The sequence below is a fragment of the Physcomitrium patens genome, chromosome 22 (genome assembly GCF_059467195.1).
Source record: "Physcomitrium patens ecotype Gransden chromosome 22, ASM5946719v1, whole genome shotgun sequence".
NCBI classification, from domain to species: Eukaryota; Viridiplantae; Streptophyta; class Bryopsida; order Funariales; family Funariaceae; genus Physcomitrium; species Physcomitrium patens.
In genome coordinates, this window is record NC_143431.1 from 7,826,233 (window position 1) to 7,849,501 (window position 23,269).

A 23,269-nucleotide genomic window follows, 5' to 3' on the forward strand; every position below is an offset into this window, starting at 1 on the left:
GTAATATTTGTTGTATAATAGTTATTTTTTGATAACTTTCCTTATAAATACATATATATATATATATATATATTACAAATGTATACACATAATCTGTCCATATTAAACTCGTTTCATATCAATTATTCTATTCTGAATAACAATTGTACAAGTATACAACCAAACCGATATTAAAAGTTACCTCTACCTCCATTGAAACAAGCTTTACCAACATTAATACCACTCTTGTACGACTTTCTTGAAAATCACATTTACCATTCCAAGTGAGATAGACTTTTTTTGAAATGTGTTTATAAATTTAAAATTTTGGATTTGTAAAATGATCGTTTAAATACTGTAATGTACCTTTAATAATCTTTAAATTTTATTAATATAAATCTCCTTGACTTGTACAATCGCATTCCCTAAATTATACAGTAAAGCCCTTCTTGCCTTAGCATTTCCTTAATTGAAGCTACACGATCCAAAACAAAGTAGATTTGAAAGGAAATCATGGAAGGTACGGTGCTACCACTCTATATTACAATTCTAATACACTTTCATGACTCTTTGGTGATATCATATTGTACATAAGTATTTAAGAATTTCGTTAAAAATTCAAATAACAGTCTAATAACAAAAGTAATTATGTTCAGTATTCTAAATAAAATTTTGTAAACGTTCTCTATCTTCTTTTCACACAACCATCTTCTTAATGAAAGTGTTGAAGTCAAATAATCAAACACTGTTCAATTTTTCACATCTCATTGTTCAACCTAATAAAATGATATTTATTACTTGTCAATCTTTATTCCATGACTTTAGTCTAAGGTCGTTATTAAATAGAAGTTTTGCAACAGTTATTTATAAAAGAATAAATTTGACATTTATTACAATAATTTAGTATATTTATTTTGTTTATTTACATTTTACATCCACTCCTATAAAAAGAAAAGTCAAATCTCAAGTGGTGTTGCATTGGTTTTCTTTTTGTGCATCTTCTACAATGCACTTGTGCTGATTTTTTTTGAAAATTCCATTATAACATTAGAAAGACAAGTATAAAAGAATTACTATCTTAAGTTTACACACTTAATTTTTTGATTTATATTATGTTATTATTATAATACATAATAAAATATTATTTAAGATAATCAAATTTAACCAATTTAAAAACAGATTTTACTACTTTCAATAAAGATCTTTTTAACATTCTACATTATTCTAGATCAAATAATACATTTCATGATATCGTTATATCATCGAATTTATTATTTTTAGGTAAAACAATATTGATACATTTATAAACACTTGTATTATTATTGTTATTATTATTATTAATGGATTTCTTCCATATATCTTGATCTAAAAATTAAATTATATATATTATAATATAAATAAATAAATAAATAAATAAATAATATATTTTCTGCTTTATATATATATATATATATATATATATATATATTCTAAGCTAAAATTCCTATTTAAAAATTTACAATAATTTTTAGCTCACTAACACTTGAAATTCTACAACTTTCTTTTGTCTTTTATTTTATTTTATAACATTATGTTTTATATTTTTTATATTTTTATATTTTTTTCTTTTAGAATTTTGTTTATTTTGATAAAATTTTTAAATGACAAGGTTTGGGATTTTAGATCAAACTACAAAGAAACAAGGGAACAAGGGCAACAGTTGGGAATAGGGAATGGGAATGGGGTTGAAAGGGTACAATGATAGTTTAAATACATGGATTGATTTAGTAAAAATTTGAGTTTATTTTAGTCTTATAAAAGTAATATGTAGAACAATTAGTAAATTCATATTTTCTTATAAATTCAAGTTGATTGTAATATTTTTGTATTCAGTTATATATTTATAAAAATTTGATGTCAAAACCTAAATTCTTTAACTGCTACATATAATTGCAGTTAATTTATTAGCACAAAGAGATTTTGCAAACGTAAATTTAACATTATTTTATTGGAAAGCAAGATAGTGTCGAAGAAGCTTTAAATTACTTTAATTTTGACACTAGAACTGTTTAGAATGGTTGTCTGCATGAGGGTAAATTTTCTTCTTTGAAGAATACCAATAATTTTTTATTGAAATATATTTAGTACAAAATTATACATGTATATATAAAAAATAAAGACTATATACATAAAAAAAACGAAGCATTTCTCTGAAATTTTAAGATCAATAAGTATTATTTTATACAAATATAAATTTAAATATTGATAATAATAATAATAAATTTTTATTATTCTTAAAAATAATTTTTGTACAATTAAATCATATTAAATATGATTTTGACAAGCTTAAAACATTTATAAACAACAGTTACTTATGCTAAAACATAATTCAAAATTTTAGATGTTTTTCTGTAAAATCCAAAAAAACGTTACAACATTCTTTATGAATTTAATGGAATTAAACTCAATTGAAGTGATTAGATACAAGCAATCATACATATTTTTTGTCCACGTACCTTATTTATTACCTTGATGCTGTTATTAAAGTAGAATTCATGTATAGTTTTGATTTTACCATCAATAGAATGTTTCTATTTTTAATTTAAGGTTTTTTTATCATTTAAATGGGTTGTGCAAAGAATTTGCTTGTTACAAACATGAATCTAATTATAAGTACATATATTCATTTATTTCTGTAAACAATTAAAAATAATTTCAAAAATAACTTAAAGAGAATGTATTGATAAGAGAATAAAGTAACAGAATGGCTACTTCTAAGTAAAACAAACTTTAGAATTATTAGTCAAGATTAAAGCACAGAAACAATATTAACAATATTGGGGATAATCTATGGTTTTCTTGTTCTCCATCCCTATACTTATAACTTTATATAGAACTTATACATATATATAGAAGAAATGATTTCGTTTTTACTTTACGTTTTTATATTTTTATGGTTAATTTTAAAGTACTATTCCAAACAAAAAGAGAAAGTAATAAGTTGAAAATGTTGAAAATTTTAAAAATATCTTCCATGTATTCCACTAAAATCGTATTTAAACCAATGTACAAGAGTTTTAAATTGATAATGATATCAGTATAAAATTAAAATTTCTTCCATCTCAAGATTGTTCCACTTATTCAAATTGAATAAGACATAGTGTTAATTAAATGTTTTTTTAGAATTTTTAATTTTTTATAAAATGTAAAAAAAAAATACGATTTTTTTTCTTAAGTCTAATAGATATACTTGTGTCTGAAGAATACAAGATCCGAACACTTAGTGATGTGACTTCACAAAATTTCAAATGGTCATATATTATGAGAAAGAAACCATAAATTATTATAAAATTTAAATGCAATTAATTACTTTAAAAAATTAGAAAATTGAACAAAAAAAAAGTAGGAACCATTTATGTTCTTAAGGGTTATTCTCCATGTCTTTAATATTGAATTAAAATTTAATAATTTATTTAACACATCTGAAAATATTTGAGATAATTTAAATAATTTAGAATGAATCATTGTTACTAAAGTTTTATGTTATTTGTAAATCGAGTTGTGTTTGAAAAATAAACAACTATAGTTGCACTTGTAATAAAGATAAATAAAATCTAAAATATAGCTTGTATCTTACAAATCAAAGATTTTGAATCATAACTAAGATCATTTTAGTTATAGGAATAAAACATCTATTTTCAAACTTGGAAAATTTGTATCAAATGTTTGGAACAATCTAAAAATAAATAAATTTGTAGCTAAGAGATAAAATTGCTTTAATTTCAAAAGTATGATTTGGTATTACTAACTAAAAATATAAGTTTCTTTTCTTGCAAATTATATGTATTTAGACATGACATTTTGTATGCACTTATTTATTTTTATTTTGAAAGATAATATTTAACATTGAGCATAAATCATGACAAAAAAAATCTTTAAAAAATTCAAAACATATGTTGAAAAAAAGATATCTAAAATTCTTGTGATTGATTTTAATTGTAATAAGATCTAAAGAATCTTCTAAATTATTAAGTTGCTTCAAAAACACACATACACACACACACACACACACATATATATATATATATATATATATATCTATATACATATATCAAAATATCCAGAAAAATGAGATTTTATTTCTTAAATTATTATGCATTTCCATAAATTTTTACACAAAAAAAATATAAAATGTTATAATATTTATATTTAATTAAATTAAAATATTATCTAATATAAGGTATAATACACTTATTTTTATAAAAAATAATTTTATAAAATCTTTAAAATATATTATTAGAGTTTTAGTATATGTTATTTGTAAACTTTAAAATATTACTACTTCATCTTTAATATACTATGCTTTATTTCAAAATTTAAATATCTTTAAATTTATTAATAATATATATATATATATATATATATATATACACACACTCACTTATATATACTACAAAAAATAAAACTCACAATTACTTTATTATATTTCAATAAATAAATAATGTTCCTACTAAAATAAATCTAATTATAATAGTATTTTACTTCTTAAATATAGAGTAAAGATTATTATTATTAATGGTCGTATAAAAAAGAAATATATTTTTATTATTTAATCTTCTTTGAAATTCTTTCTAATCGTGGTTGCATCATTCATTGAGATCTTTTATTTTATAAATTTGGAACACTTTTATTCATACTAGTCTAGAATTACCAAATCCTACTTTTTGATTGTCATTCTATTTTATGTCTTTTTGATTTAATAGATTTAAATTTATGTTGTTCAAATTTCTTATGGAACTGAAAATTAGGTTTATTAGTTTTACACCTTTAAGCTTCCATTTATTATTCTTATTTCATAAGTGCTTCAATATTCGTTCAAACTTAGAATTGACTTGTACTTCAAACATGAGTTTGTTTTAGATGTTTAAAATTTCAATTAGAGTAAATACAAGCACATCCTGATGCTTTTCTAACTTTCATAACGTTTTAATTTAAATTACATGCTTATAAAAACAATAATATATTATAAAAATAAATACTTGATACAAAAGAAGATTGTTTTACTTAAAAATAGATGTTTTATTTTGTTGTATTAAAACAAGTCATGAGATTTAAGATTGTGAAGTAAACCTTAAAAAATATAACTCTTAAATTATTATTATTTTTTTTAAAAAAAAATATATATTTATTAAGAAGACTAGGATATGTGCATAACAGAGCAAACGCAAGCAAGATATGATCTATTGCCTCAATGAGGATTTCCTTCATGCCTTCAACACAATGCACACACACACACACACACACACATATATATATATATCTATATATATCTATATATATAAGATTTTTATTTTTATAGTATGTCTAATCTAACTAAAATACTCTACATTTTAGTTTTACTAATGTTTAAATATCATTTAAAATACAATCACTATTGTCTTTTATAAATACTTAGATTTTTTTTCGTAATTTATAATATTAATTTAAATATGTGCAGAATAAAGTAAAAATTAAGTCTTAAATTTGGTCAATTTGAAAAAACTATATATGGATACAATGATATAAAAAAAGTTCTAAAAATATTGTGTAATAAGGTACTAACTTTATTTTGTAAATATATTAATTTCTTGTTTCTTTGTAGAATGTACAAAGATATATGTATATATATATATATAAATAATATTTCTTCTTTGAATAAAAATTTAATATTGGATTTAATTCAAAATATTTAATATATTAATTTTATGCTATTATTATATTAAATTTAAATAAATAAACTCATTATAATTATTTTTATTTTTAAAATTTTGACTTTAAAATATTAAATAAATTTGATTTATTAGTTCTTCATTTTCATTTATTTTTTCTGCTATATCTTTGTTGCATGTTATTTATTTATTTCTATATTCTTTTTATTAGTAGAAAAATTTGAATATAATTATATAATGTTAATTTTTAAAATTTTTCCTTGCAATATTTTTGATTTTCCTGTTTATTAATATTCAATAAGAAAAGTTCAAATAACCTTTAATATTTATTTTCTTGATACAATTTTTTTTTTTTTAAAAAAAAAGAAACTTTCTTTAGATTTTTTTTATATGTTTTTACATCTACAACAATTTTACTCAAACATCGTTTTCATGGATTTTAAATTAACCAGATTATTTGATGTTCAATAATATTTTTTTAATAAACTTATTTGAAATTTTATAATTTTTATTTTTAAATAAAAAGAATATATGTTGTTCATAGAATATTTAAATTTTAATTAATAAAAAAAGTTAAGAAATTTCATAAAACCAAATATAAAATTAATAATAATATACACACTTATGACTAGAAAATAATTTTTTAATCAAAGAATTAATTTATATATATTAGATGTTGTTGCCACCGTAACTTGCCATCTACTATATGCCTTCACAATTTTTGCTAATGCTACCACAAGTTGCCCTATTCTAACATTGTACAGTATAATGCATTTAGTGAAAAGTGTACATTCTTGTAGATGTGTATGTTAGTGTTTAATAAAGTGCATTGTAGTGTGCAACACAAATCTGGGGCAAGTTGTGGTGGTATTAGCAAAATTCTTGATGACATGTTGTTATTTGGCAAATTGTAGTGGCAACTGCAAAAATTGATTTGGCATTAGCAACATCTTGTTTTATTAGGGATTGAACAGAAAAGATTTGTTTTTAAAAAATAGGTATTTTAATCATTATAAAAATAAGTTGTTGGAAATTAAAATAAAACAATTTTTCCAATGTTGTATACAAGTTCTATCTTTTCATATTAAGAATTTAATCAAATCAGAAAAATAAAACTTTATATTAATTTACGTATAAATAAAAAATGATTACTTTTGGGATTATATTTTTATAAAAAATTAATTATTTTTAAAATTAAAAATTATATATAGTATAACCAAGATAATACATATTTTATAGTTATTTGATATTAAATAAAAAACATATATTAAAGTAAGCTCTAAAACTATAATTCTTTTAAAAACCAAAGACAAATATGAAAAGCAAATGCTAAGAGCACCATGCTGAACATGTTATTAAAAGAATCTGATTAAGTCCTGAAATTTAAACAAGATAATTAACACAAATAGAATTTGAAATTTTCAGATATTTCTATTTTTTTAATCTCTTTTTTCTGATTAATTTTCAAAAACATAACTTTATAGCTTCATTTCAACACATGATATCAGTTAACCAACACTGTTATTAGCTTCAATCAACTTGTTAGTTTATATTGAAACTTTTAACAATTATACTCAAACTCAGAAATTGACATATATATTTAAATATTTATAAGTACTGAAGAAAAAGCTATAATTTTTTTTTATAATTCAATGTAACATTCAAAATTATCTTATTTAATTTTTTTGTATAACTGAATAATACACAAGTTTCTTTTAGAAAGATATAGAATCACAAATAACAAATAAAAAATCACTATAATATCATCAGAAGTTTTTTAAATTAATTAATTTAATTCTTTTTGAAAGACTATAAATAATTTTTACCTATAAAAAATCCATACAGAAATGAAGTAAAAACTTGCTGATATATATATATATATATATATATATATGGTGGTCAGAATTATTTAAAAGTTGTGAGAATTATGTTTATCTAAATCAACTTTCACAAAAAGATTGAATTTACAAATGAATAAAAATCTATATAACACAACATAGTTGGACTTTTAGACTTTCCTACTTTCTTTTTCATTATCAATGGTAAAGACATAAACACATATATGTATGTATGTACATAGGAAATATTTTCACAAAGTTGAAACTAAAAAGAAAAATTGTCCAATCAGGCATAGGCTTCATTTCTGTTATTTACAAAATTGGAACAGATGCATGAACTGAAAACACACAGATCAAATTGAAGGCAGAGATCAAAACAATCTAATTTTTTTTTGGTTTTCATTTTTATTTCAAATATTGAAGAAAAAATTAAAAATATATAATCAATGAAATTATTAACTAGTGCTATGCATCCTGTAATATACTGAATGGTGTTTCTGCAATGCATGGTAAGTAGTATGGAACTCCCTCAAAGAGCCCCTAAAAGTGCAATGGATCATATTACATCAGTTTTTTTATTTATATATATTTTGAATATTTTTTTTTTCACAAATTTAAAACTTCCAAAATCTCAACATTAGCTATTTAGGATATATTTTGAGCACATGCGAAAGACATGAATATCAAAAGTCACAACATCCTTTTGCGGGTACAAGACAACATTCTTTTGTCCTTTTGGGAAAAGTAAAGAAGTAAGTGAAAGAGGTGGAAAATGTGGAGAAAATATAAATAAAAGGAGAACTAACTAAATAAGTGGAACCTGGAAACAAGGAATGCTTTCATTGGGCTTGCCAGTACAGGCAAGTCCAAAAGAGATCATGCTTCTGTTGCCCCAGCAGTACAGGAATGGGATGCTTTGGGATCAAAACTGCTAAGGAATTTCCCCCTCAACACTTACCATAAAAAGAAAATAATAATATACAATATATAATATTTCAAATGAATTAAAATTAAAATCAATATATACTGTCACGGTTACAAAATCTTTGATTTTTCTCAACCTTGAATGGTGCTACAAAATAGAATCAAGTATCCGAGAAGAATCCTCCAACTATGTGGAACCTAATTTTGGATCTCAGTTGCAGCATTTCGGATTTAGAGTTAGGGTTTGTGTCTGCATCAATCCTCAGGCAGGTTTCGAAATAGATCTGCCCAATAAAAATCCCTTTTTGTTGTTGTGGTGTAGGGTAACAGCACCAAACATGCCTTCACAAACTTGAACTTGAATCGCAGACCCAAGTTTTGAAATCAGCATTCTAAATACTAGAAATGTGGTAAACACCACCCTCAAAATGGGAAAATAATGGGCTTGGAAGAATTGATGAAGACAGTGTGGAGGGTGAGGAGGTGGAGTTGGCAGCTTTGTGCTGTCAACAGAGTGGCCCCCACATGTAGTACCCATGTGTCCCAACTTCTTAAGCACTTCAAAGCACAACAGTGTCTTTCATCAAAAGGTTTTATAAAAACACTTGATTGTGGTGGGAAAATAACAATAACAATAACAATGTGTGTATATATGTATATATATATATATATATATACAGAGAGAGAGAGAGAGAGAGAGAGAGAATTTGTTCATAAATTTGTGTTGGTTTTTAGGGTTTTCTTTGGCTTTTGTGTGATGGGTCACAAACAGAGAAATTTTACAGCAAACAAAACAAGGGTATTATTTATTTATTTATTTATTTATTTATTTTTATCTCTGCTGATTAGCAAGAGTTGGTGGAGACCCCATGATGGTGAACATGATGGCTCAAGACAATCAAATATATTAATAGTTAGGGAATCTCACCAAAAGAGTGCAACACTGCTGATGCACATACATAGTTCACAGTACTTATGTGCAAGAATTCTAGTGAGTGGGACTTTATGTGTGTGTGTTGCTACACAACATTGTTGAGAGACATAGAGCGAAATTGTGCTGTGATGTAAATCCTAATCCCATGAACCTGATCATGCTGTCGTGTGAACCCTAAAACTTTATTGTGGTCTTGTTTCCTTGAGGAGCACTAAACAAAATAAATTCTCTTGATGCAAGAAATTACATCACAAGGCTTTTAAATAAAAAGCATGTAGAATCCTATTTTGAATAGAAGCAAACATGCAATTTCTGCAATGGTTGTTTGTAGTAAAAGTAACGATGTTTATACAATCTTTTATTTTATTTTATTTTACTTTACATTTTGTTTCCTTTGATAAATATTAAGTTGGATTTTGATTACTGGAAGACAAAGCAAAAGACCTGAAAAAAGGAGTACTATGGATGCAGCAAAATCCATACCTGTCTTTTGAATGAGCTGAAAGTGAACTTTGCACATCAAGTAAAATCACTTCATACATGGAATGAGGCAATCAAAGGTTGAATTGTTGTGTCACATACATTGAGCCTCTAAAAATGAGATTGCACACAAAACAAATGAAGTCAAAAAAATTCTTAAAGCAAGCAGACAGGACCCAATGTTTAAGAAACCTGGCAGCAAATGGTTAATGTTTATTTCTCACTTTATTTGATGCACACTTTTAGACAGCAACTAAACAATTCCAGATGACTGCACAAATAGTGCAGAAAAATCGACTGATGTTCAGGCTGATAGCAGGAGTCAGTGTAATATCTGCTTTAGTAACTTTCACAACTCCTGACAAAATGGGCCAGGATTTTATCTAATGGTGCCATTACAGGAAGTACTACCAGAGGCTTTTTCAATTACAGTGACTGACCCACTGGCAGGATAGGCTTCTTCTTCTAATTCTCATGCAGCACTAACTTAATACCACCCAAATAGGATTAGAATTCAAGTTCATTCAGTTTAGTAATGGTGGAAGCAGAACGCAAAGCAGAGGGGGAAGGTATTTATTAAGATATCTTGCACTTCTGTCATGTTCATTGCTGTCACTGATCCTCCGTTCTAACCCATATTGACCAGAGAATGATGTTTTAAGAGAAATGAGGCGACAGGAATTCTGAGGTCTGGAGAATGTTGCCCATACGAGCAGTTAAGGGTATGAGGAAGGGAGGGGATTTCTGAACATTGCTTTGGAGCATGTCGTCCTCTCCGAGATTGGTGAGACGTGTTCAAGGACATCGCGATGGCAGGAGTGTTGGCCAGTGGGTTTGATGATACGGAGCGTTTACATCAGCGTCATCAGCTCACAGTGTTGGCCATTGGCTTAGTTCGAGCAGGCTTGAGATCTGGTACACAAGCGATCGTGAGAACTTACCCAGTTTTGGCCAGGAGATATAACATTTAGGGTTAGGTTTAGGGTTTCTGTCTTATGTGTAATTTTACAGGGTGCAATGAGACCATGTGTCAAAAGATCACGCTTCAGCTTCCTTCATGATCTTCAGCTGCCATGTTAATCTGTGGCGAAGAAGGATGGTATAGATTATCGATCTCTGAAAACGTGATCTGGCAAACAGGGTTTTGTTAGTAGTGTAAATGTCGTGGTTGGATCAACAGTTCAATCCTTTCTGAGCATAGTACTCCATGTTCAAACATTTGGAAGATCAGATTAGGGGATTAGGACTGGGGTGTTACAAACCTGGCGTCAGGTGTGGGAAATATTGAGAAACAGTGAGATATGCAGAGTATCTTGTTGAAGTGATCTATATCTGAAAGGTGCAGTGACGTTACAGAGACGAGAACTGGGCGTTTGGTTCGTTTCGACCTTGTCCGTTACCAATGATGCAGACCGTCGCCAGTGATTTTTCCCACTATTGTGACTGTCTCTATTTTGTCCTCAACCAAAGCTACCTCGGAGTGACCACATTCGAACTTGAGTGCTACCAGTCTCAATTAAAAATTCCCAATGCAATGCTTTGTAGGATCATCAGCACCATTGTTCAATTTGACAGTTAAGGTGCAGCAATCATCCGTATACCAACCTATCACGGAAGGGCCAGAATTGCATGGCCGCGACAGGCACCGTATGCGCCGGAACATATATCCTCCTCGAAGACCACCTGGTTTTTTTAATTTATTATTTATTATTCTCATTATTTTAAAGTTAGCAATTGTACTGGTAATCTTCCATTGAGCACTGGTTGTAATGAATAAGTTTCCTACTTCCACAATTCGAGCCACTTCAGTTTTCCGTTCACGTTGTTTGCCAAACAGAAAGCAAAATTTCGGTCCACTCAAAGAAACTTAATGGTAGAGTATCAACACCCTCTACATCTCATTACGACGATCGTATGTCAGAGTTGTCAGATTAATATTGGGTGACATGTTGACTGATGGACCACTTCTCGCTGTTTCGTTGAAATCTCCATCAACGATCTGCAAGGCTCACCACAAGTTCTTGTGCTCATTACCAGTTGCTAAGGAGGGCGATTTTGCTGCGCGCCATCAAATCTTTGAGCAATAGTGCATGTAATGGGCAAGCCTACCTCTCAAGGCATGGACTTTTCTCAAAGCAGGAAAAATAAAAAAGAATGAAGAAAACTTTGATAATTATTATATGTTCAACTAAACTTTCCAAAGAGCTGTTCAATGCGGATGTTTACCAAGTTCTGAATCAACTAAACTTCATTCCAGAAGTTCATGAACTAAACACGGTATACTCGTTGATCTGTTTAGCGATGGTGATGACGAATTCGGATAGGTAAATTACAGCAGTGAAACACATAGCAGACGATATCAACACTTCGTGAACCCATCAGGGTAAATCTATACAACATTGAACTCACGCAAAACTGGCATCATCAATTCGCTGACGAGCCCTAACCACGAACACGCACAAGATGCACATTTCTTGTCAAAACCAATTCCCCTGCATCCGAGCTGATAGGTACGGGTTCATACTCCATTTCGAAGTACTCGAACTCAGGACGGACACAGTGTATTCAGCGTCAGCAATATATTCTTCATTTTCTTCAAGAAGCGCGAGGAGAAGTGAAAGCGTTAAGTCCTCGGTGAAGCATTCTTCTGGCCATCTATGGCTGAAGGCCAGGTCGCCTCTTTACTAGCGGGAGTATCTATCAAGCACTTGACGCTTCTAGATTCATTAAGAAGATCGAGCTCTTAGGCCGACTGTACGCGGCAACAGACAGCTTCCTGCTCTTGTCACATATCGTAGGACTTTCTGTGAATCACCTGGAGAAATCGGGACCCTAACTACCGTAACATTCTTATTATCGCGGCGCCGCCACAACTCATTCTGATTTGTTGAAATTCTCTGGGTGTGCACAAGAAAGACATGGAGGAAACGAATGTCAACCACTATAACCCACAAAGACCTTCGCAGGTTAAATACTGGATTGATGCATTCACTGATGGTCGCGGACTGAAGGTCATAATGATTCTTGCGAGGAGTACGCTTTTAAATTCACTTATATACAAATGGCACATGCTCTCAAGGGTGTTCATCGTTTCTGTATACCTATGATCAAACCTGGAATATTACATTTTGAATGGATACAATCAGGTGTGTGCAATGCAATCCGATAGTTGGTTAATGTCAGCTCTCGGTCCGGATGGAGCAAGTGGGTTCTCTCCTTCCAAGTCGAGCCCACGGTCTTGACATGAAACCTGAGGCGATCAGTGCGTTAGATGCCTACTACAAACAAATCAGACAGCAAATCGATTTTAATTCTGTTCTGAAATTCGAGCTGATTCATATCCAAAGAGTGAAATCTTACCAAATCACAACCCAGATTCATAGCTTCTCGCTATCTCCCAGCAGAAATCAACACGCGGGTGGTAGCGTTGTGCAATTCTTCACATGCTGCAGGCAATCTCGAACTTACAGCTCTGAGCAGAACGAAAACAGACTTCAGCTACGACGAAGCTTTCGGAAACTGAAGGTGGTACCGAAGGTGAGAGCAAACACACGGTCAATATTTTCCTATGGATTCAGATCTGTGAAGATTAGCAAAATAATCAATTTACCTTGTAAGATCAATTATACAGGGGCAAGTGCCGTGAACTGGGGGGCAGCTTCCACATCCTTGAGCATCTTAACGACCTGCTGCATGGTGGGCCTACGAGCAGGGTCCTCCGTGGTGCACAAATTCGCAATATGGAGCACCTTCAACATCTTGCTCTTCCACGGCCCATTGGCAATGACAGGATCCAGCACATTCGGTGCGTCGCCGAGCTTGATCATCTGCCGGACGCATCCCACCAAATTCCCTCCCTGCATGGTCTCGTACTCTTTTCCCGTAGGTTCCTTCCCTGTCAAGAGCTCCAGGAGTATTATCCCGTAGCTATACACATCCCCACGCGTTGTGGATCTCCCGCATTGCCCATACTCAGGGGGAATGTATCCAAACGTACCGGCGATGTCGGTGCTCACATGAGTTTCATATGCGCTGATCAGCCGCGCCAGACCAAAGTCTGCAACTCTCGCTTCGAAGTTTTCGTCCAGCAGAATATTGCTGGCTTTAATGTCACGGTGGATGATGTGGGGGATGAACCCGTGGTGCAGGAAAGCGAGACCGCGAGCGGATCCCATTGCAATATGGAAGCGCTTGCTCCAATCTAGTTTCTCAAGCGCGTCCGCGCGATTCCGAAGGCAGAGATCTAGGCTTCCATTGACCATGTATTCATAAACGAGAAGCTTTTCATCGCCGAAGGAACAGTACCCCAGCAAAGGCACCAGGTTGGGATGCTTCACCTTGCCAAGGGTTTCCATTTCTGCAAGAAATTCTCGAGTTCCTTGCGTTGTCGACGCGCCGAGCTTCTTGATGGCTACAATCCTGCCATCTGATAGGACTGCCTTGTACACCGTCCCGAACCCCCCGTCGCCGATTATATTCGTCTTGCAGAAGTTATTGGTGGCTTGCAGGATATCGGCCAATGTGAGGCGCATCAGTGGCCTCTCGAACATGGCAATGTTGATGCTCAGTGGCTCCTTCGACTTCTCCGTGGAGGTGACACTGGAGTCCGCGTCCAGCACCATGTTGAGCTTGATTTTCTCTATGTCTTTGGGCGCATTCGATCGCCGAAGCAGCCAGTAGCGTAAGATGCAAACCATCAACGCGAACGCGAATGAGGTGCATCCCAACACGATGCCCAGAAGAGCGGCACGGCTGATGTTATCACCAGCTCCACTAGGTCTCGCAATGGCAGCGCAATGGATGTTCAAAACTTCCCCGCATAGGCCTGCATTGCCTAGGAAGGAGGATGGCGTGAGCGAGTGGCAGCTTCCAATGTCAGGGATCCGACCAACCAACTTATTGTTTGAGACGTTCAGGTACTCCATGGAGCGCAGGTCGCAGATTTTGCTGGGGAATGAGCCGACGAGATCATTGCTAGAAAGATCCAAGAAAGCGAGCTGGTAGAATTCACTAACTTCGTCTGGAATGACGCCAGAGAAATGGTTACTGCTTAAGTCGAGCACCGCCAGCCCGGAGAGGTTCCCGACAACAGCTGGAATTTCGCCCGATAGCTTGTTTCCGCTGAGGTTCAGTGACTGCATCTGGCGCCACACGGTGCTCTCCGAGAGTAGCCCTGCAATGCCTCCACTGAGCTCGTTTCCCGCCAAGTTCAGGCCCACAATAGACACCATGTTAGCCATGGCCTTCGGAATCTCCCCATTAAGACGATTCCCACTAACATCCAGATGCGAGAGGCTGGTCAAATTCCCCAGCGCCTCAGGCAAGTCTCCTGTCAATCGATTACCAGTCAGGTTCAGCTTCACGAGGCTGTTAATGTTGCCGAGCTCAGAGGGGATCGGCCCCGAAAATTGGTTGTTTGCAAGGTTAATCCCTTGCAATGTTCTCAACTCGCCGAGCTGCGGAGGTATGGTCCCGATTAGGTCGTTCCCCGACACGTCCAACGAGGTTAGATTTGCAAGCCTGCCGAGCTCAGGAGGCAGTCCTCCGGAGAAAAGGTTCCCCGCCAGGATGAGCTCTACTAACACTTTGCAGTCTCCGAGCTGGGGAGGAATCGACCCAGTGAGATAGTTCCATGACAAATCTAACGTGCCGCGATGCTGGAGAAAAGTCGATACTGGAATAGTAGTCACCTGGAAATCTCTGCAAATCTCACTTGGAATCTCCCCAGTGAGGTTGTTGTGCGAAAGCACCAAGTAGTCGAGATTGACGAGGTTTCCAATCTGATGTGGGATGGTGCCTGTGAGAGAATTGTTCCCGAGGTTCAGCGTGGTGAGCTGGGAGCAATAGCAAAGCTCCACGGGAATTGAACCGTTAAGAGAATTCCCCTGTGCGGAGAATTTCATCAGCGTGCTCACCTTCCCAATCTCCGGCGGTATCGGCCCCTCGAGATTGTTGTTGTCCAACACCAAAAACATCAGTGACGCGCTATTACCTATCAAGGGCGACAATCTACCGACCAGATTGTTATTCTCCAATTGTAATTCGAGGATCGTCTTGGAGCTCCACAAAGAGTCGGGCACCGATCCGGAAAATTGGTTCGCTCCTAATGACAGCATGACAAGGCTTGGGAGCTCAGCAAGGTAAGCGGGAATCGCGCCAGTGAGACGATTCGATGTAAGGTCGAGCTGAGTCATGGTCAGACATCTTCGGAAGGTGTCGGTGATGTTGCCGGTGAGAAAATTCTTGCTAAGGGTAACTACATCCAACACAGGGGCGTTGCAAAGCTCCGGCGGAATAGGTCCCGAGAGTTGATTGTCGTCGAGGCCCAGGCTCCTAAGCTTCGAGCAGTTGCCGATGGCGGCAGGAATGGTGCCGTTGAATTGATTTGTAGAAAGCAGCAATGTAGACATATTTTGCAGTTTTGAAATCCAAGAGCCCAACGGTCCTGACAGCTTGTTGCCTTCGAAGGATAAAGATCTCAGGCTTTGAAGTGCTGCAAGCTCTTCGGGAGGAGAGCCAGTGAGCTCATTGAAAGCGAGGTCAAGCACCTGCACATGGAGGGCTGGGTAACTAAGAGAGAGAATTAAAACATTGATCTCACGAAGCATTGCAAGTTCATGCAGCACTTGATATACTGTAACATTGAATGATTCGGAGAATACCAACCTGGAGGTTAGTGCACTGGCCGATGGAGGGAGGGATTGGGCCCGTGAGTCCCGTGCTTGGAAGATTCAGCGTCACTAACCGCTTCAACTCGCCGATATAGGTCGGCATAGAGCCGCTGAATTTGTTGCCACCAAGATCGAGCTTCACGAGCTTGGTGCAGAGGGTGATCTCCTCAGGTATGGGCCCGCCTAGCTTGGACTCTCCAAGGAACAAACTCGTCAGATTGACGAGATTGCCGATCTCCTTCGGTATGCTACCGGTAAGGGCACTGTTCGACCCGAGAGAAAGCTCCACGAGCGACCTTATGCTCCAGATCTCGCTCGGGATGGTTCCCGTTAGTGAGTTGTTGCTCAAATCCAACGCCTGGAGGTTCTTCAACTGTGCTAAGCGGGGAGAGATGCTCCCGGAGAAGAGATTGCCGCTGACATCCACGCTGTAGAGGTTGGTCATCATGTGGAAGGGGGGTACTTCTCCTGAGAGCGAGTTGGCACTCAAACTCAAATCCTCCATGTTCACTAGACCCTCCAGCTGTGGGGGCACAGTGCCGGAGAAGGAGTTGAAGCTAAGGTCGAGCCGTTTCAGGCGAATGAGGCTTCCGATTTGCGGAGGTATTGATCCGGAAAAAGAGTTCTCTCGCAAAATGAGCGTGTGCAACCCTCGTAGCGCTTCAATTTCAGCGGGGAGCACTCCTGAAAACGAGTTGAAGCTCAAGTCTATGTATTGCAGCGCGAGCATGGTGAAGATAGACGGAGGCAGCGCACCGGAGATATGGTTCGAGTTCAGGTCGAGGTACTGCAGGCTGACGAAAGCGCCAATCTGTGACGGCAATGTACCGGAGAAACTGTTGGTGTTGAGATCGAGGTGCTGCAAATTGGTCAGGGTGCAAAGAACTGGAGGGATAGTGCCTGTGAGCCCAAGCCGAGGGAGAGAAAGCTCTGTGACTTGGCCGAGGGTGTTGCAGATGACGCCCTCCCATTTGCAGGGATTGGCGTCGTTTCCCACCCACGTGGCTAGTGGGTCGACGGTCCCGTCCCAAGTCAGCCCGTTTTTGAAGGCCAACAGTGCACCTCCTTCGTCATTGGTGGCCATCGTCGGAGGAAGCTCGCGCACTAGCATTGCCAAAAGCAGCAGCCCAAGCTGTACTACATTGGAGATATTCATATTTCCTCCTCCGTTTTCCTTCAAATAGCGATTCCTTGTGGCTAACGATTGGCCACTATCTTTCGTCCATCAAACCATTGCCGGCATAGATTCGTAACTAACGTCCTAAGACACGAAACGGCTCCTGCAAGCGAACGGTGACACTCGAAGGTCATGGCGTGATGTTTCATACAACTTGAACAAAAACGACAGACTGTTAACACAACAGGCGATGACTGCTTCAGTGCGTACTTAGAAAAACTACTAGGTCCATGGTCATTGTACATTTCGGCATTGCCATGGAAGCCCGCTGCTCATGCTTCGCTACTACATCTGCTGTGGCGAGTTGACAATAGAACGGGCACATCCTGTTTCGAGATAGAGGATTGTATGTGAAGGTAGAATAACAATAAGAAGCTGTGCAGTACCTGCAAGGAATCCTTTTGCACAGCAGTCGTCGGCTTCTGTTTCGATGGCATGAAATTTCTCAGATGATCGGACGGCGAAGTTGGTGTAGACGTGACGGGCACTGGCTCTAAAAGGTGAGCTGCCCAACAAGAGCTTCCGAAGAACTGTGACTGCCGTCTCCGACACGGTCGATCAATTCGTTTGTTCCTAGCTTCAAATTCCGACCCATACAATGGAATTGGGGGATGCTCAGACACTGGAGTTTTGAGGGACCAAGATTGGCGACGGTAGTGGACAATGATGGTCCCGTTTCAACTACAGAATCAATCCTCGTACGACGCTTGCTTCAGAATATTTCTGCTAGAAAGCTAAATCAAAGCTGTCAAGACGTGGTCATGGTTGTCATCAATGCAGTTTCTCCAGCGACTCTCCTCGTCCACCCTAAGATCGATCAGGAGCGATCAGTGAAGCAACCAATTTAAGCAAGTTTGTAAAAACCAATCTGCTGATTCATACATTCAGTGAACAGTGCCAAACTCCCTTGAAATTCTCCACTTCGCACATTGGGGCGAAACCATTTGCCGGAACCCGCACTACGTGAACGCAATCATACTCACGAGCGCTTAATAATGAGAACTACACCGACTCGTCGACTCTACCAAGCAAGTGAGTAAGAAGTTGGAAGAAGTTGAAAGAAGCTTCAAGAGGAAGAGGAAGAGGAAGAAGAAGACACAATCAGCTGGTCAAAAGGAACGCCAATCCGTCATGAGCACAACCCAAACAAGCCGCAGGGATAAAAACGCCCACCCGCACTCGAAAGCAGGCTAGTAAGTGACGCGCAGCGAGGCAATGATGTGAGAATGGGAGTATTCGTGCGACTGTGCTTTCAAATAAGCTGATGACCACGACGACCAGGGCAAATGCATGATCCTGTAGGTTAAGGTAGCAGCACTAGCTGGTCGATGAGTGCGATTTCCAGGGGATGAATGAACAAGCGATCGGTCACTGTGGCAGCGACAGCACCTGTAGATTGACGACGTTTGAGGGGTGGGGGATAGGAAAGACGGGGATTGAGGGGATCGATCGTGAACCCAAGCCTGCCCTCAGACGACGCTCCAGGCGCTGCTCAGGGACGCTGCTGCACTCTGCAGAGCCTCACACGAGGCAGCTGGCTCGCGGTGCCAGTTCAGCCTTTAAGACTCGCTACGACCCATTTGACCGACCGCGACCTCCTCACCCTCTTCCTAAATCACCCTCCCCCGCGTTGAACCCTCTTCGTTCGTAACACACACCGTTTCACACTCTCTCTCTCTCTCTCTCTCTCTCTCTCGCCTTCTCTCGCTCACTCACTCACCCTCACTCACTCGCTTGCTTGCTTGCTAATCATGCTGTCATGTTGCCTGGATGATCCAACACGCATTGTAGAAACGCACCCTTACTTAACTCCCCTCTCCCCCACACCTCATTTTCTTCCCCATTTTCCCCAGTTGGTGCTGATGCATGCTGGTTCATGCTATCGAAAACGCCACAAGAGAGTGCTACGGTGGTACCCAGTCAGTCAGTCAGTCAGTCTCTTGAATGAAGGAATGAATGAAAACGAATGAATGAATGAATGAAACAGCTCCTCAGCATTTCCTATCTATCCCCATACTCTCTATCTCTCGCTTACCCTTCCTTCCCCTTCCCCTTCCCCCCTAATTCCCTGTTTGTTTTCTTATATTTTCCTTTCCTGCAAGAACATGAATTCCCCTTCTGTCTCTGTTTTTACATTTCTTTTTCTCCTGGGGTTTTTATTTTTATATTTATTTTTATTGTTTCACTGTCTTTTTCTTCTCTGAACTTGTTGTGTAGTGTTATTACAAAGGGATGGGGGTGGGGTTCTTCTCACAAAAGGCATGTTGCAGAAAGTGATGCTCATGAAGATGCCTCTTGAATGCTGCTCTGTGTTTTTAGCTGTTCATTTGGCATGAGAGGTTATTTACTGTTGCTCTCAGGTGGGGTGAATGAGAGGCATCAATTTGGGGTTAGCATTTTTTAGGGGGGCATGTACTTGACAAGTCAAGATTGCAAAGTCAAGCAGAGTTGACAGTTTTAAGTAGGGATTTTAATGGGTTAAAATCACAATATGTTTACTCGTGCTTGTCATGGGATTAATCACATCAATTGGGGGTGTCAGAAAATGTGTCTCTTGTGACTTCATTTCTTAAGGTTTCATCCACATGAACATTCTTTTTCTTTTCTTTTCTTTTTGCATTGCTGTGAGTTTTGTAAAACTATAACAAAGCAGTTTAGACTCTGTGGTGATGTGTCTTCCCTTGTAGCAGATAGTATGAAAAGAATGTCATCTATTTATTTTTTTTATAAATATCAACTAGTGATTTTAGCTTTGAAGTGATACTGAAGTTGGTACATGTACAAGGAAGGGGTGGTGAGTTGCAACATGATGAGAGCATCTGTCCTAAACCCTCTACTCACACACTCCCATGGAGACTCCTCAATAGCATCATTAGGATTATTTTGATTTATAATTAGGGTCAGTAAATCAGGAAAAGATGTTCTCAATCATGGCTAAACAACAAGGAATTAGAAACTGCCACATTAAATCTTCATCAAAGTCCTCATTATATAAATATATATATATATATATACACACACACACACACAAGAACAAGCTCTCAATCACTCCTAAATCTTAATTTTTTGCAATCATAATTGATTGTTATTCTTGTAAATTTGTATGTACTTGTGCAGTTTCTTTTTCTTTGCACTGAATTTTGTGAAGGAGAAAATTATCTAGTGAACCATTTGGTTTTGTGTATTAAGCCTGCTTTTGAAACAGAGCAATCTCTGATGAACATATCTCAAATTCTGCATCTAAACAACTGATTAAAATAGAATTGGTTGCAAGGACATGAGGCTTTTCAGTCTCAATCTCCTTTTGATACATATGCCTTTTATTTTTTGAGAGGCATTCTCCAACCAAGATTGTTTTTACTTCCTCAAATCAATCACTGCCCTATTCCTCAGTCATTACCATAAATCTTATCACTTAATAAAGAAAAAAAATAATGAAAGAAAAAGGACACACACATACATGTACATGTATTACAATGTAGACAAATGTCACAGGTTCTAATTCTTGCTCTGTCCATTGAGCCCTTTTAAATTTGTATACTTTTTGATGAAGATTGTTCATTACTATTATTATTTTATTTTTTAATTGGTTGTCGGAGCATCAATAAGTTAGAAATAGACAACTGTCAGCTTTTCATTTGTAGACGTACAAATGGTGAAATGAGAAGAATTCATATATACCTCACAAGTGAGAACCCAATTGAAGGTCACTGAATTATTATGGTGGTATCTGAGACACATAAATGTGCATATGTATATGACATTAATGGTCCCATTAAAATAAAATAAAATAAATATTTGACTTTTCAAATGGATGAATAAGCATTCTTAAAATGGAATGCCAAGTAACAAGAACAAGGTTTATAGCACATAAAAGCAAGTATGATATAATCTCTGAGACATGTTTTTGGGTTGCAAGGCTCCATACCATGCAATTAGATCTGGGAACATAAGTCCAAAGCTTTATTAGTATTTTAATTCCTAATTTTTTTTTATATATAAACTTTCCCCTCACACCCATAGTGTCTCCCCAAGACAAAAAGAATGCAGCAGGCTTTGAAGCAGGGCCTTTGCAATCATGGGTACATGATTCAATACCAAAACCAATGTAATTTCTCTTATTTTTTTTAAACATTTTTAAAAATCTAACCACAAGGAAGTAAATGAGATGGATTTTATTATTTCTCATCATTTTCAATGGTTGAAAATTCCAAATTCATCCTGCAACTCATTGATTTCACAAGGTAAAGCATTTATTTATTTATTTATTTAATAAGTTTCATTCTAGTAAATTAAAGATTTGAAACACACTACACAAATTGTGCTAATTTTTTTAAATAAATTTATTTCAATATTCGAAAAAAACATTCAAGTACCAATTAGTTTATACCAAATAAATTTATTTTGTGATTAAAATATAAAGAATCTATTTTCAAAATTTGTGTTTAGTAAATGTCTTTGAAATTATCTTGTTCCATTTTTCTGGATTTCATAAAATTCTGTAAAAATGGGTCATGCTGAATAAATTGTATCGTCTGAAAAACAATTGATGGAAAAACACTATCTTGTAGAGATAGTATTTAAATCCATAACTTGTGAGATATATTTTTTTTCATATCTTAAAGTTTGTCGAAAAATTCAACATTTTTTTCGTATCTAGAGTAAAATCAGAATTAATATTTATAATCAACACAATTTTACAAAAGTTATACTCATATTGTAAAAAGGTAATATAATATCAGCAACAGTATCTTATATGGATGCTTGTAATTAGAAAGATTGAGATAAAATAAGATAAGAATAACGGAAAATTCAAAAAATCCAAATTAAAATTGTTAACATATATATATATATATATATATTTATATATATATACACACACACACACACATATACATATGAGATTAATGGCTATGAAATCTAATCTTAAAAGGCAAGAAAAAATGCTCTTTAACAATGAGATAATAAAAAACTAAAAAAACTAAAAAATATATCCAATTACAAATCATGTAATCAATTTCATTGATATAGACAAAACGTTTCCAGTCAAGTCATTATTATTGAAACTATTACAATCTATCACAAAAAATAGTACTGAACTATGATGGTTTTGATTTTTATATGAGAGGTTTAATTTATTAATATTTAAAATTGAAAAATTGAAAATCTATGCGATTTTTACAAGTCAAATCATTTCTGTTTTTAAAATAAATAATCTCTTTCTTTTTTTTTTTCTTTTTTTTTTCCCTTTTAGGTCGAAAAATTGCATGAGGGTTTGAAAACGTGTTAGTAAACTATAGTAGACTAAATACTTCAAATTTTCTAAATTTGGTGCTTATAACCATGGCTCATGACATAATATATCATGGAGATTTTTGTGAATTTTATTCTTTGATTGACAATGGTGTCTTTCTTTTAAAAATTAAAAAAATGAGAAAGAAATTAAATACCACAAAAATCAGTTTTATCAATTATCTGATAACAAAGAAAGCAATGTGACACCTTTCTTACACATCAAACAACCAATTGCACATAAAGGCCTCACCTCCAAAACTCTACAATGTTCATGTATTTGAATA

General features: G+C 35.0%; 1 protein-coding gene and 2 long non-coding RNA genes across 6 annotated transcripts; 1 reads left to right on the forward strand and 2 right to left on the reverse strand.

Annotated features, from left to right (window-relative positions):
• Positions 1 to 10,180: 10,180 nt before the first annotated feature.
• On the reverse strand, positions 10,181 to 18,896 carry LOC112275342 (uncharacterized). 3 transcript variants are annotated; one of them, XM_090246078.1, is made up of 8 exons: positions 18,077 to 18,896; positions 16,509 to 17,793; positions 13,453 to 16,390; positions 13,203 to 13,288; positions 12,944 to 13,092; positions 11,105 to 12,739; positions 10,852 to 10,971; positions 10,181 to 10,754 (listed from the first exon to the last, which is right to left on the reverse strand). In XM_090246078.1, the coding sequence occupies exons 2-3, from the start codon at positions 17,667 to 17,669 to the stop codon at positions 13,466 to 13,468; spliced, it is 4,086 nt and encodes a 1,361-aa protein (XP_090102204.1). In that variant the 5' UTR covers positions 17,670 to 17,793; positions 18,077 to 18,896; the 3' UTR covers positions 10,181 to 10,754; positions 10,852 to 10,971; positions 11,105 to 12,739; positions 12,944 to 13,092; positions 13,203 to 13,288; positions 13,453 to 13,465. The 3 variants fall into 3 exon arrangements, with proteins under 3 accessions (XP_090102204.1, XP_073386433.1, XP_024361408.1); XM_073530332.2 differs by having other exon boundaries at positions 10,867 to 10,971; positions 13,203 to 13,314; positions 18,077 to 18,894; XM_024505640.3 differs by having other exon boundaries at positions 13,203 to 13,314; positions 18,077 to 18,894.
• On the forward strand, positions 11,372 to 12,726 carry LOC149986634 (uncharacterized). Of its 2 annotated transcripts, none has more exons than XR_016499953.1 (3): positions 11,372 to 11,528; positions 11,680 to 11,715; positions 11,880 to 12,726. It is a non-coding gene; the product is annotated as an uncharacterized LOC149986634 (long non-coding RNA). The 2 variants fall into 2 exon arrangements; XR_016499954.1 differs by having other exon boundaries at positions 11,372 to 11,489.
• Positions 18,897 to 20,953: 2,057 nt separating the features above from the next.
• Positions 20,954 to 23,028, reverse strand: LOC149986635 (uncharacterized). The gene is made up of 2 exons (XR_016499955.1): positions 22,693 to 23,028; positions 20,954 to 22,346 (listed from the first exon to the last, which is right to left on the reverse strand). It is a non-coding gene; the product is annotated as an uncharacterized LOC149986635 (long non-coding RNA).
• Positions 23,029 to 23,269: the final 241 nt, after the last annotated feature.